This window comes from Pituophis catenifer, unplaced genomic scaffold (genome assembly GCF_029215685.1).
Source record: "Pituophis catenifer annectens isolate HBS135680 unplaced genomic scaffold, rPitCat1.0.hap2 SCAF_1, whole genome shotgun sequence".
Taxonomy (NCBI): Eukaryota; Metazoa; Chordata; class Lepidosauria; order Squamata; family Colubridae; genus Pituophis; species Pituophis catenifer.
In genome coordinates this window covers 157,536,570-157,551,974 of record NW_027256881.1, presented here as the reverse complement: position 1 = coordinate 157,551,974, position 15,405 = coordinate 157,536,570, and the positions used below count along the sequence as shown (strand labels likewise).

Sequence of the window (15,405 nt, the reverse complement as noted above, 5' to 3'; positions counted from 1 at the left end):
TTCTACTTACCTTTACTACCGTTTGCAATGGGGCCACGCGCATGCGTGCTCTGCGCATGTGCAGAAGCATTTTGGTGACATTGGGGTCGGTGGGCGGGGCCTCCCGCCGGTTTTACTACCGGTTCTATAGAACCGGTGCAAACCAGCGGCAACCCACCACTACCTAAAGCCCAGACCTTCTGAAGAGCACCTATTGTAGAAAGTTACTATAAATCAAGGTTATCATTCCTCATACTACAATATTAGTGTATGGAGTTTAGAATTTAAATGATCACAAGGCCATCGTCTGTATACTTTCAATATTTTTACATTATCTTGAAATCTAAAGAGATGATGACATAAGTAGTCCTTGCTTAACAATCACAATGGACCCCAAATTTTGATTATGTGTCACTGTGATTAAGCAAACCATGTAGTTGTTAAGCAAATCCAGCATATCCAATGTATATTTTTTGCCATTTTATGTTGGAAAAAGGCAAAAAAGTCGCAAATCACAGTCACATGATTGTGAATTATTGTAACCAGACGTAAATGTGAGCTGGTTGCCAAACACTCAAAATACAATCATGTTACCCGGGTGTGGGGGGGGAGCACAGTCATATCTTCAACAATGAGTTGTAAATAACTATTTCTGAGTCTGTTGTTGTTAGGTGTTTTGTGCCAGCCATGGCAGTTTCTTAAAAGGCCACCAGATGGGAGCAAAGAGGCACCTTGGATCCCACTGGTAGGTCAATGGGCTCCAGCCCCTGCAGCCCCATTGGGGAGAGTTAATGGCCCTCCGGCCCCCTCACACACATTAGTAAGGGAGGGGCCAGGGGCCCCCTATAAGAACCCCTGCACAGGGGCTGCTCTTTGGCTCTTGTTCTAGCTTCCTACGGGACTGAACCATGGGCTCAATCCAGGCATGGATGCCTCCATGCCAGTGAACTCATTTATTCTACTTTATTCCTAAATAAAGATTCAACTTGATTGCATCCCTGCGTGCTGCCTTTTTCTTGGAAGCGCCCTCAACGAACCATCAACCTTCGTGAGATCTCTCACAGTTGTAATGTCAATCATTAAGGGACTGATTGACAACCGAGAAGAAAAAAAGAACTTGAGACAAATCCAAACTTCTGTCTTACAAGGCTTAAGGGATATAATTTACTGTTGAGCACTGAGTCACTCTGAATTACAGGAAGCAGTGAAGGTATATAAACCTGGTACTGTCTGTCTGAGTTCCACGATTTTCTGAAAGCAGCAAAGAAGTTACCTTCAGGTTTATTCAAAACAACAGGTAAGATTTATTATTTTACTGCATCTTGTTTAATTACATTATTTGTAATTAAGCAAGCTAGGATAATTTTAGGGGGAAAGGCATTTAGTATGTTTGCAACTTTTATGAAATTTTATTATTTTGTTCTATTTTTGAGAATATGTTACATCTATTACCATAATACATTAGGTTTTATACTGGCTTAAATAGCATGATATTCTTTTAAAAAATCTGACACTGCTGGTTTTTGAGTTTGCCAATGATCCTATTAGGCATTCCTGGGATCTTCCCTTACTAAACTAATATTTCTAAGATTCCCTGGAAAGAGGAAATTAGAATTAAAAGTATTTCAAGGCTACAGACCTTTTTGTGCATTTATATGAATGAAATGCAAATTGAACTCAATGGGACTGACTTCCAAATAAACATTTGTACCACTGGTCTGTAAATGTATATTGCAATACATCAGACCTCAACTTTATCCTAACCCTTTTTGCTTTTTGGTTTAATACTTTTTCCTAAGAGAAACTGAGCTCATAAAATATACTGTTTTTTCTATTTTCTCCTCTCTGTTATTATGGATTTTGGCAGTCTGGTTTAGTGCCTCCCAATATTTTATGCATGGTGCTAGGGTTCTAACTCAGCAATTTGATTTTTTAAAAAATTATGATTAAATTTATATGCTTCTCAGCTTCTGCTGCCTGTAGTTTCTCATTAGATGCTACAGCTATGGAAAAGGGCCACAGAAAAGCCAACTCCATATACAGTGGTGTCACATCACTTTCTAGCACACCTGAGACATTGGGAAGTCAATTAAGAATCATGTTAATCCAATCTCTTTACACGCTCTCAAGATAAAGGCTGCCAGAACAAATTCTTGCAATCAGGAACAAATTCTGATTGCATTGCCTCAGGAGCAATTTCCATTGCCAAATGTGTTAGCCGTGTATCTTTTGCATCTGCTGATATAATTGATCATATTTGATATAAGGCAAAAGACTGAGAAACAATATATTCTAAACGAGATGTTTCTAACCTGGGACCGTTCAGACATTATTGAATTTTAGATTCAATAATCTCTGATGGGTGTGATTTTTTGATTGGATTTTATGGAAATGGCTGGGGTGAAAGTTATCTTTTACCACAGCAAATCAATAAGAGAAAACTTAAGGAACTATTTAGTGGTGGGTTTCAAAAATTTTTACTACCAGTTCTGTAGGTGTGGCTTGGTGGGCATGGCATTGCTTGGTGGGCATGGCTTGGTGGGTGTGGCAGGGGAATGATACTGTAAAATCTCCATTCCCACCCCACTCCAGGGGAAGGTTACTGCAAAATCCCCATTTCCTCCCGATCAGCTGGGACTCGGAAGGCAGAGAATAGATGGGGGTGGGGCCAGTCAGCATTTTTACTTTCTGTTACCGGTTCTCCAGAACTGGTCAGAACCTGCTGAAACCCACCTCTGGAACTATTGTATAGATGATTTGTATATAAATGATTTACATATCCTTAGAATGAACCATGGATATGTAGGATGCCTATTGGAGTACAAGGGAGTAAAAGAGAGAAAATGCTTAAGAATTAGAGTAAGTTTTGTGGTCTAGGAGATATCTGAACTATTTATTTATTTATTGTTCAAATTTATATACCGCCCTTCTCCCGAAGGACTGAGGGCGGTGAACAGTCAAAGATAAAAATATATAGAATACAAAATTTAAAAATAGTTTAAAACAAATTAAATAGTATTGGCCCACAACAATTAAAACAGCCCCAATTTAAAATCAAATTAAGAACTAAATTACTCAATTAAAAGAGTTAGGCCAGCCCGGCTTGTTGGAATAGAAAGGTCTTGAGGGCACGGTGGAAGGTGCGTAGATCTGGAATCCTCCTTATCTCCGGGGGCAATTCGTTCCATAGGGCAGGTGCCCCCACAGAGAAGGCTCTCCCCCTGGGGGCCGCCAGCTGACACTGTTTGACCGACGGCACTCCGAGGAGCCCCTCTCTGTAGGAGCGTACTGGCCGGCGGGAGGCTCTTGGTGGCAGAAGGCGGTCTCGAAGATACCCGGGTCCTAAGCCATGGAGCGCTCTAAAGGTGGTAACCAGCACCTTGAATCACACTCAGAAGACCACTGGAAGCCAGTGCAGCTTGCGCAGGAGAGGTGTTACATGGGAGCACCATGTCGCTCCCACAATCACCTGTGCAGCCGCATTCTGGACCAGTTGGAGCCTCAGGGTGCTCTTTGAGGGGAGCCCCATGTAGAGAGCATTGCAGTAGTCCAGACGGGAGGTGACGAGGGCATGACTGACCGTGCGTAAGGAGTCCCGATCCAGAAATGGCCGCAACTGGTGGATAGGCGAACCTGATAAAACACTCCCCTGGCCACGGCCACCACATGTTCTTCCAAGAAAAGCCGTGCGTCCAGAAGGACACCCAAGTTGTGAGCCCCCTCTGTGGGGGCCAACGACTCACCCCCAATAGTCAGCGATGGCACCAGCTGACTATATCGGGACACCGGAAGCCACAGCCACTCGGCCTTGGCAGGATTGAGCCTGAGCCTGTTTCTCCCCATCCAGGTCCACACAGCTTCCAGGCACCAGGACATCATGGCAAGGGTATCATTGGGGTGGTTCGGGGTGGAAATGTACAGCTGAGTGTCATCAGCGTACTGATGGAACTGCACCCTGAAACCACGGACAATCTCACCCAGCGGCTTTACATAAATGTTGAACAGGAGGGGCGAGAGGACCAACCCTTGCAGCACGCCACACCTAAGGTGCCTCGAGGTCGACCTCTGTCCCCCTGTCAACACAAACTGCGACTGGTCAGAGAGAAAGGAGGAGAACCACTGTAGCATGGTGCCCCCCACCCCCAACCCCTCTAACCGGCACAGCATGATACCATGGTCGATGGTATCAAAAGCCACTGAGAGATCTAAAAGGACCAGGACAGAGGAACAACCCCTGTCCCGAGCCCTCCAGAGATCATCAACCAATGCGACCAATGCCGTTTCCGTGCTGTACCCAGGCCTGAAACCTGACTGGAGCGGATCTAGATACATCACATCATCCAGGTACTGGGGAAGTTGTCGCGCCACCACACTCTCAACAACCTTCACCACAAAGCGAAGGTTGGAGACTGGACGATAATTTGCTAAAACGGCCGGGTCCAGGGAGGGCTTCTTGAGGAGGGGCCTCACCACTGCCTCTTTCAAGGCAGTGGGAAAATAACCCTCACTCAAAGAAGCATTGATAATCCTCTGGAGCCAGCCACGTGTTACCTCCCAGGAAGCCAGCACCAACCAGGAGGGACACGGGTCCAATAAACATGTGGCCGTGCTAAGCCTATCCAGAATCCTGTCCACATCCTCGGGAGCCACAGGGTCAAACTCCTCCCAGATAACACTCTCAAAACCATTCACCCTCATCTCCCCCCCCCCCCGAATCTACCCAGTTGGAGTCCAGTCCTTCCCGAATTTGAGCAACTTTATCCTGCAGATACTGCACAAAATCCTCAACTCTACCCTGCAAAGGGTCTTCTTGCACTCCCGGATGGAGCAGGGAGTGGGTCACTCTAAACAGGGCGGCTGGGCGGTTATCTTCAGACGCGATAAGAGCGGAAAAATAATTAAATTTTGCCACTTTTATCGCCACTAGGTAGGTCTTAATATGAGACCTCACCAGTGTTCGGTCGGATTTGGAAAGGCTAGCTCTCCAACTGCTCTCCAGGCATCTTTTCCGGGGCTTCATCTCCCTCAGCTCCTCAGGAAACCAGGGAGCCAAGTGAGATCGGCGCCAGGTCAGAGGCCGCAAAGGCACGACACGGTCCAAAGCTCCAGCAGCCGCCCTATCCCTGGCAGCCACCAAGTCTTCAGTCGGGTCTTAATTTAAAGAAAGTTGGCACAAATTCCATTAAGGAGATTAAGCACTGATATATCTCAATGTTCTTTTGTTTTTAGAAATGATTGTCTTCATCTTACTAAGTCTTGCTGCAGTGCTGCAACAGTCTTTTGGAAATGTAAGTTTAATAATTTTGTATCACATATAGCAGATTTAATATATAGGGTACTGTTGTGTTTGGCACGTTGCCTAACAATGGAGGCACCGTTCCCTGATTGGCTGACGCAGAAGCAGCCACAAGGGCAGGAGAAAAGGTGCCAGTTGATTGGTGGTTGGGTTTGACAGCCGGCATATATAAATGCTGTCAGGGTTTTGTTGCCTTTCGTTCAGTTCTGCTGTTTGTTAATAAAATAGTGTTGTACCGATTGTCTCGCCTCAGCCCATATTTAAACCGGGAATTTAGCAGGTACATAACTTTCTCCTCTTACAATTAATCATTCATTAAACTGCCTAATATGTGCTGTATTGTTCCATATGTGTGATGGGTGATAGAAATAATCTTTATGAGCAAGAAGAGGAGATGCAGCTGAGACAACAGTGAGATAAATCTGAATCCAGACTTTCAAGATTCTTGCTGTAATACTATAACCTTTTAATCAAATAGTATTAGCATTCATTACTCTGGTCTGGTCAGTGAATCTAACTGTTCATTTTAATTCGTAAGTATATTCCAGGGTTGAACACACAAAGCAAACAAAATCATGCTGAATGGGGCAGTCAAATATAATTAAAACAGGCACATTTAATGAAAAGAATCTGACTAATTTTAATGCTTGTGGCCTATAACAGAACCCAAGTCCCAATCCGCTGGAACAGCCCCCACACACATGAGATTTGAGGGATCCCTACCCTTTTAAGACTTCCAGAGGGCAGTGAAGACCTAGCTCTGCCATCCCCCACCCCACAAATGTTGGACTGGGATGGGGGTTCAATGAGGCTGATTGGTTTGGCACTTGATGAGTAGGATGGCTCTCTTTTTATTCCTGTTTTCAGCCACTTAGGATGTATATAAATGCATACATACCACTGAGGTATTTCCATGAAAAATAGATTAGAGAAAAATGATTAATTAATTTTAACTTGGCTCTGTGATTATGTTTCCTATGTTGTGGCTAGTCTCTTTTCAAATACATAGACAAATGGGGCCACTGTTTCATAGCTGGGGGTCAGAAGAAAGTTGCAGGGAGTAGAATGGTGATAGAAGGAGACAGAAGACAAAGTCATTCACAAGGACTGGTCCTGAGTCCTGAGGCCATTAGTTGCCTGTTCTATTTTAAGTCATACAATTTTTAATTGTTTTTATTTTATTTTATTTTGCTTGCTATCTTAAGGTTGATTTTGATTCTGAGTCACCCAGGAGACAAGACAAACAAAGGGAGATTGTTGACATGCACAATTCTTTCAGGAGATCTGTGAGTCCAACTGCCAGCAACATGCTAAAAATGGTAATCTAAATGTAATTGTATTTGTCAGAGAGTTTGTAAGTTTCTTACTAATATGATATTATGTGGTTTACAACTAGGATAAGAGAACATATTTATTATTTATAATATGATTGAATAATTCGGGTAGGGTTTTTTTTTGCCAATATGGACTTAGGTGTATTTGTAGTTTTATTTGAATCTATTAGTTATAGTGCCACTCAGGGAAATATACGATGAAAAAAAGATCATGAAAACATACAATCAAAGTAGGAAATTGAGGGGGGATTAGGTTAAGAGGGTCTTCGGCAGTGGTGGGTTGCCCCCGGTTTGGACCAGTTCGCAAGAACCGGTAGTAAAACTGGCAGGAGGCTCCGCCCACTGACCCAGATGTCATCATAGGTGATCTGCGCATGTGCGTGCAGGCTTGATGTGAACCGGTAGTAAGGTAAGTAGAACCCACCCCTGGTCTTCAGCAATTTCTAGTATCTCCATATAGCTGTATTTTTTACATTTTTTCCAATATTGGCTCTTGTATCTTTAATTACTATAATTGCAGCAAAGGCTAGACTTGCAGATTTGAACATTTTACATAAATTACAATCTCAAAGTTCTTTAGTTTGATAAAAAAATCTCTTGATTAGCTTTCCTCAAGAGTAAAACCATTAAAATAGCAATGCATATTGGCAAAGCAAATAGCCCAGGTAGATCTTTGATTCACGTGGCAGTATCACCAGAAAACAGAATGAAAATACTAATTGGAATGATTTATGTAAATAAATAAATATTGTGACATCTATGAAAAAGAAGGGAGGTGGTGGGGTAGTCAGAATGACATAAATGAAATGGTTAGGGTCACTGGAAGCTTTCAAGAAGAAACTGGACTGCCATTTGTCAGAAATGTTGTAGGGCAGGAGTGTCAAACTCGATTTCATTGAGGGTGGGGATGGGTTATTGGAGAAACCACCTCTGCCCAATTACATCTTCCTGTCTCACCAGATCTAGTAGAGAGGGCACGCTGTGTGTTCCATTTAGGGAGTTACATTTGGGAGGCCTTAGGTAGTGGGCTTTCCTGACTCTGGTCTGATGCCCACATTGTAAAGTATCCTTCCCACCACCACCACCACAAAGCTGAGGACACCAAGGAACTGGAAAATTAGGGAGGCCGGTTATTATTATTAGCTTCCTTTTGCCAATTATTTCTTTTTAGCTATGTTTTATAGTTTTTAATGTTTTTGGTAATAATTGTTGCTATTACTGTGAATTACTGTTTTTTAAATTTTGTTTATAAACCAGAGTTTTGTCAGATTGGCAGTTATATATATTTGAATAATAAATAAATAAGCTACAATAATAATGGTTGAAATGTTGAAAACTCTTAACCTTATTTTTTTTTCTTGAATTGGAAAAGACCATTTCTTTCTTTGGTTCCTGCATGTAAGGGCAGTCAACATACACTCATCAGAGAACTCCATCTTAATCTGAATTTTAACACTTAATGGCAATCATCAGGGGACACATGGGTTGTCGGGACACATGGGTTGGTTGTCGAAAAGGGTGAGGAGGGAGCCTTACAATCCAGCTCCAACTATTCAAAGAATGTTTTAGAGAATATTGCTGTAACTTCTGAATTCTTAACTACAAGATTTGAAGGAAGTCAAAAAGTAGTAAAAAGATGATCAGACAAATATTTTCTGCAATTTTAAATTATGTCTCATTGATTGATTATTGCTGTTGACTTCTATTCTGTGTAGGAATGGTATTCTGAAGCTGCTTCAAATGCAGAACGTTGGGCATATAGATGTGTTTTAGGTCACAGTCCAGACACTTCAAGAATTCTTGGTAAGTCAGTCTAAAGGCCTAGTATAAACTTTAACTGGTTAGACAATTAATAGTATATTTCACATTAAATAGCACTTACAATCTATCTTGTTCTCCAATATTAGCAGCAAAAGTAATACTTAGGAATCCCTCCCATGTAAATGACTGGGTGGTAGAAGGATTAAGACAGTAATAATTTTCTTAATTCCCCCCCCCCCCAAGTTTGCAAGAAAAATTGTACTTGAAAAATGATTTTTTTTCATTTTTTTTATATTATACATTACTACATTTATAGTCCACCATCCGCCCCAAGATGCTACAGATATTGTCCTCATCACAGTTTGTGATGGTAGATGCCAAGCCCAAAGATGTTCAGAGATTTCAATGGTTAGTGGAGAATTAAAACCGAATCTCCCTAATCTCAATGCCACACTATGTATTAACATACAGATGTACCCACAAAATAGGGCATCTGGATTCTAATTTACTTCTAAATAAACTATATTATTGTTTTTAAATGCTCATCAGAAAACAATTGATTACTACTTTGAATGATTAAAGGTTCTGCAAAAGCATTATGATAAGAGATCTGGGTACAAAATGTTCATTTCCTTTCCAATAGTTTAGCAAGATGATTGCATTAGTATTTCTGGAGAAATAAGAAATGCTCAGCTATCTCCTTTCTGCTTTCCTTTTGCTTCTTTCAAAACATGTATTCACCTGTGTTTTCTTGCTGTTGCTTTTTTTTAACCCTACCCACTTTTAGAAGGAATAAAATGTGGTGAAAATATATACATGTCAAGTGTTCCCTTGGCATGGACTGAAATAATTCAGCTTTGGTATAATGAATACAAAAATTTCATCTATGGTGTTGGAGCAAACCCAGAAGGTTCTGTTATTGGCCATTATACTCAGGTAGTACTTTTTTATATCTTTGCCATTTCGATGTTCACCAAGTATAAATCCATAAAAATAAATGAGATAAAAAAGGTAGATTCCCTTGAATTAAGCTTAAGTCCATGGCTGATCCTGAATCACTAACCTAGGCCAGGCCTCCTTGTTAAATGGGAAAATCATTGCTTGAGGCTAAACTGGAAAATTGAGAAAACATCCCACAAAAAGTTAATAGCAAAACAGTTTTCTGTGCTGTGGCCAAGAAAATCAAGCAACTGTGTCTTTAAGGTTCCCCTCGCATATATGTGCTAATCGTTCCTGACTCTAGAGGGTGGTGCTCATCTCCGTTTCAAAGCCGAAGAGCCAGCACTGTCTCCATGGTCATGCGGCTGGCATGACTAAACGCCAAAGGCACATGGAACACTGTTACCATCCCACCAAAGGTGGTCTCTATTTTTCTATTTGCATTGTTTACGTGCTTTCAAACTGCTAGGTTGGCAGAAGCTGGGACAAGTAATGGAGCTCAACCTGTTATGTGGCACTAGGGATTCAAACCACTGAACTGCTGACCTTTCGATCAACAAGCTCAGCATCTTAGCTACTGAGCTACCGCGTCCCTTGTGTCCTTAAAATCACTAAATAATTCCATAGATCTGAGCACAGGAGCCCTAGTCCCAGTGCATGTTAAGGAAAAGGAAAAACTAGACTAGGTTAAATGTTGCACTATTTTGTTTTTTAAGTACTGATATGGAGTAAATGAAGGATTGAAAACATACTAAATGTGTTATTTGTTATTCACAAATAGCTGCCCATTAAGACCTTGGCTTTCATGCAGCTGGGAAGGAGGAACTAGCTTGCTGGTCATAGCACTTGACACGTAAACTGCTTTGGATGTGGTGGGTCACTTTAGAAAGAGATGGTCTATAAAGATCAGGATGAAACAGTTTCATATTTTTTATTTTAAATATATACATTTAAAACACAGAGGATGAAGCCTTATTTGTTTTAACATTTCTTTGCTTTGGCAAATTTTTATATGAAATGATTGGAGAAGTTCTTTGTACACTTATTGTTATTGTGGTATACTGTATATACTGCAACATGCTCGCATCTGAGTTTATTTTCTTACATGCGCCTCTGAAGTCCATATGTTTATTACCAATATTAAGCTTCTAGCATATTAACCTATGTGCATATTTTTGTATCTACAGATAGTTTGGTACAAAAGTTACCGTATTGGTTGTGCTGCTTACTATTGTCCTTCATCTTCATACAACTACTTCTATGTTTGTCAGTACTGCCCAGCGTATGTATCAACTATGATTTCTATGTTTGTCACATTTATGGCAAGTCTAAATAGAGTGATTCTGATTGCCCTGGAAAATAAAACAATGAACTTAAATCAAATTTTAATCAAATGTTATTTACAATCTTACACCCAAACACTATATAAAGCAGTGTACAATAAAAAGAACAAAATAAATGCAAATGTAGCAATAAAATATGGCTATTCCTAGCTAGATTTATTATATGTTAATTAACTGCAATAAGTTTTGCATGCTAATAATTCAAGTTTAGCCATAGTGTATGTTTTTTTGGAGTTGATATTTGTTCAATATAAGATTTTGAAAAAGAAATATATCAAGACACCAAGGATTATTTGAAATAGGGGCTCCAACGAAGAATTTCTAAGAGCTAAATTCTAAGAAATGGGTCTGAGGCATATGAGGCACCTTTCTGTGTAGGTGATTTTCCTAAATCTGACTTTGAAGGTGATTGATGGAGGAATATGAAATTATAGGAATGAAAAATCTCAGGTACTATTTACTGACCTTGCCAGTTTGAAAAAATATAATTTCCTAATGCTATCCTCAAAAGTAATTTACTATGTTCCACTTGCGCTTCTACAAGAAGAATCCTTTTTGCTAAGAATGAACATGTCCTTGTCCTGTCCCAGAGCCAGTGATGCTTTAGGATAGAATCCATAATAGCACAGGTTTTCTTCAATAATCTTCAGGCAATTTTCATTGCCAGAAATGTTATCTAGCAAAAGATGTTTGAACTGCTAGTTGTCATGATGGAAAAAATGATGAAATAGGCATTATGACAGCACAATTCAAATCCCACTCTTTTGTTCTTGTGCCCTGATTAGACACAATATATTAAGCCACAAAGTTTGTGCTGTAACATCATTGTTCTTTCCTGCAGATGCTTTTACCTAGCAATAAAATCAAATATACCTAAATTTTCATAAGATTGGCTGACATATACTCTTAGTTATATATTATTTCAGGAAATCTTCCAATTATATATCTCTATTGTTTCTGCAATGGGTTATGAAGAGAGTTAAATCAAAACTGACTTTGGGATTTTTTTAAACAAAAGGCTATACAGGTAGTCTTCATTTAGTGACCACAATTTGGACTGGCAACTCAGTCATTAAGCCATGTGGTCACAAAGCGGAATAATGACTGTGTTACTGTGTCAATCTCACTTTCCTCTACTTTTACAGACCAGCAAAGGTTGTAAAGGCAAAAATTGGTAGCAATGTTGATTTTTTTTCACCATCATAACTGCAAAGGTTTGCTGTCCTAAGTCAATCATTGAATAAAAACTACCTATATAATTCTACAATTTCCCTGAAATATCCTTCTGTGTTGGTGATGATGTGGTAAGATGTTATGTTGTTGCTTGGATATCTGTTTTTTAATATAATATTGTTTCTTTCACTTGTGAAGCTGAACAGAGTCATTTTGAAACTGAGTAGTCTCAAAATTCATTCAATTCATCCATCCAGAAAATATTAAAAAATTGAAAGCTGTGGATGGATGTTTATGGATGGATATTTATGGATGGATTTTTATGAATGGATAATTAAATTTAATTTTTGTCCTAATCCTGTTCAGTTTTGTATTCATTTTGCTTACTTTTCTATGCACCTTATTTTTTTTAACTTGAGTGGCAATTCCAAGAACGGAATTGAAAATCTTCAACCTGTAGTCACATATTTTGTCACATGAGCTCTCCCCAACTATGGGAAATACCTGAAAAAAAACATGCATAAGATAACATGCAGAGAGACAGCGTGGATGACCTGCATAGAAGGCAGACTTGCATCCTCAAGTGATCATGGCCTATGATTGGCAGGAAAGGAGGAAATCATTTCTGTGTTGCTTAGAGAGAATTGAGAAAGACAGAGAGATAGGAGAAGGAGAATGTTAACAAAGAAAGAGGAAAAATGAAAGAGGGGAAAGAGGAAGACATGAGGCGGAAGTAAAAGTTTCTCTCAATTATTTCTGCAACAAGCCGGGAAAATCTTTTTTTGCTCTCTCACAAAACTTGACAGGATTTACTGCCTTTTGGAGAAGACTTCAGAAGTCAGGTCTTCCCCTCCAATGGTGGTGCTGTCTGCTCTCTCAAAACTGGAACCCCAAACCAGAGAGACCAAGACAATGCAACCAAAGTCAATTATCTATTGATACCACATGGGGGTTTCGGCAATCACAAATATAAGAATAGTAATATATGACACCATTCTGTTCATCTTTTTCATTCCAGAGGGAACCTCATAGGTTTAACTGCTACTCCATATAAATCAGGGCCAACTTGCGGGGACTGTCCTTCAGCTTGTGACAACGGACTATGCAGTAAGTTAAAAAAAAAAATCAGTTATTAAACCAACATTTGTAAAGGCCATGTCATATCACCCAAGAATAGATTTCATTTAAAGAGATAACCATGTCTAGGTAGAATAACAGGCATAATGGAAGATGGCCAGCTATCCAGCAAGACAAATCTAGGCAAGACAACTGGATCATCACATACACGAAGCTTGCTACTGTGGGATAACCAGACATCTAGAGTTGCCTCAATGGTGCTTCTATATGCTCCCACACTAGTGGTCAATGAGCCCAGGCAATTGAATCAGGAAATACGAGGATAATATCAATCCATTTCAGTTTAGGAAGAACTTAAAATCCATACCAGCTTTTTGTTCGATTTTGTTCAGGACTATTGCTGAAAGTAATAATTCAGCAGCTGCATACAATTACTTTAATATATACTCTAAAATAATTACTCTAAGTAATATTTTCCTTTTTAAAAATCTTCGCCTTTGAATCCACCCCTTTTAAAAAATTAACAGGTTTGATTTTTGAGCTCTAAAACATTGCATACAATTATAAAAGTGTTCCTAGCAGTTATACTTCTGATGTCTCACATTTATTTACATTTCTTCTCTTTTTAAAATTTTCAGCAAATCCTTGCTTACATAAAGATGAGTTCACAAACTGCAAAAGTTTAGTGCAACAAAGTAACTGCCAGAATGATTGGATCAGGGAAAATTGCCCTGCTACTTGCTTCTGCCCCACCGAAATAATATAGAGGATCTCCCATTCAATATTTGTTTTCTCTGTCAGAAAAATCTTAAAATCATGGCATCTTTTAGTATCAGCAAATTCTTACATGACATTTGATTTCATATATTTTGCATGAGTGTCCTATGAATGCCTAAGGGAAACATAAGCAGGAGTAGAGGCTAGGGATGAAAACTGTAAGTTCAAAGGGTCATAGGAAAAATCACAGGCCTGGGTAACATCAAAAAAGGGCCACACTGTAAGCTTGATTAAAAGAAAATACTGAAGGCCTGAAAATAAGATCACCAAAATTCTTTGCACTCCAACTATAATTTTAGTAAAATTCTTTTACTAAATCTAATCTAGAACTGATTTGATGCCATTCATGCAAACTATATGTCAGGTTTTGGTGTTTTTAATGTTTTAATCAGTTGTGGTTTGTAGTTTGATATGATTTGATATGATTTTTAATTTTTGATTGGAGCCGCCCAGAGTTGATTTAAAGATGGGCAGCTTTATAAATGTTATAATTAAATAAACAAATAAATAAATGAATTCTGTGGAAGAGCAAAATGACTGGTCAATGTATTGCGTACATGTGTTTGTAAGTGTTTGTAATTTAGTATAATAATCTACCAAAATATCATAAAAAACGTAACCTTCATGAAGTGGTCAAATATCCCTGGTGAGACTCTTAAACCAGACATTCAACCAAAGGCTTTTCAGTGCAGTAAATGATTTCTTCTGCATAAGTTTTTTTTAGAGTTTTCCTACTTAAAACAAGAATTTTTACATTAAAAAACCATCTTGTAATGTAGAGCTTAAACATCACAAATTCAATATCATTTGGAAACAAACTTGAAGGGTAAAATCACCCTGTTGTTAGACTCAGAATCTAGTGACAGTGGAGGTAGGTCCAGTGCCCAAACTGCAACCCAAAACCCACTTATTTATCACAAAGTGCCAATACAGCAATTTAAATTGAATACTGAGGTTTTAGTTTAGAAAAATCAACTCATACATTAATATCTTGTGTCTTAAAAGAAAAACACAATAACAGAGCTTGCAATGATACAAACAACTTTTGATATTTACAATTTCGGGCACACCTCAACCATAATTTTATTTAATTATGTTTTTATATTTCTGAACTGTCCATTTCCCTCAAAGAGGAAATCTTGCTGATGGCAGCTCTGTCCCCAAATACATTTGGGCAACATTAACAAAGGATTTGAACCCCAAAATCAAACACAGCCTTCATATTTCTAGCAAGTGTATGACCCACTTCATCTATTCTTAGACACCAAATATTCCTGGTTGCAATGCTCCATCTACAAGATAAAGTAATTGTGGACTATCAAAGAAGTGTGTTGCATAACACAATCAGACAAATATTTTCAGGTCCTTTTACACGGCTAACATCCCTATGAATTTAGGCACTTGAATGAGAATTTATGGATTTAGGATGATTTACAGCAATTAAAAGCTAGTGTGTTTATTAGCCCTTTTGACAAAAAGAGTCTTAATTGTAAGTGCTAGAACCATTAGGCTGTATCTTGGGTTTCTTTGGGGAGGTGGAGGAAATTTTTCTATCCTTATTTCTAGCTTGTTTTGTATTATATTAAAACAACATTTAACCATTATTTTAAACTGTACAGATTACACAGTCATTGATGATAACTGAAATAATCCATCCATCCTCCTTTTTTTCAGAGAGTAAATTATGATTCTAATATACTTTGTTGATATTCTGACTTGGCAATGA

General features: G+C 39.0%; 1 protein-coding gene across 1 annotated transcript; it reads left to right on the top strand.

The window, feature by feature from the left end:
- Positions 1 to 218: 218 nt before the first annotated feature.
- LOC139326725 (cysteine-rich venom protein TEL1) lies at positions 219 to 13,668 on the top strand. The gene is made up of 10 exons (XM_070956577.1): positions 219 to 245; positions 805 to 817; positions 1,223 to 1,276; positions 5,209 to 5,267; positions 6,481 to 6,594; positions 8,325 to 8,412; positions 9,158 to 9,306; positions 10,497 to 10,591; positions 12,844 to 12,932; positions 13,541 to 13,668. Exons 4-10 carry the CDS (start codon positions 5,211 to 5,213, stop codon positions 13,666 to 13,668), a joined length of 720 nt encoding a protein of 239 aa, XP_070812678.1. The 5' UTR covers positions 219 to 245; positions 805 to 817; positions 1,223 to 1,276; positions 5,209 to 5,210.
- The last annotated feature ends 1,737 nt before the right edge of the window (positions 13,669 to 15,405 follow it).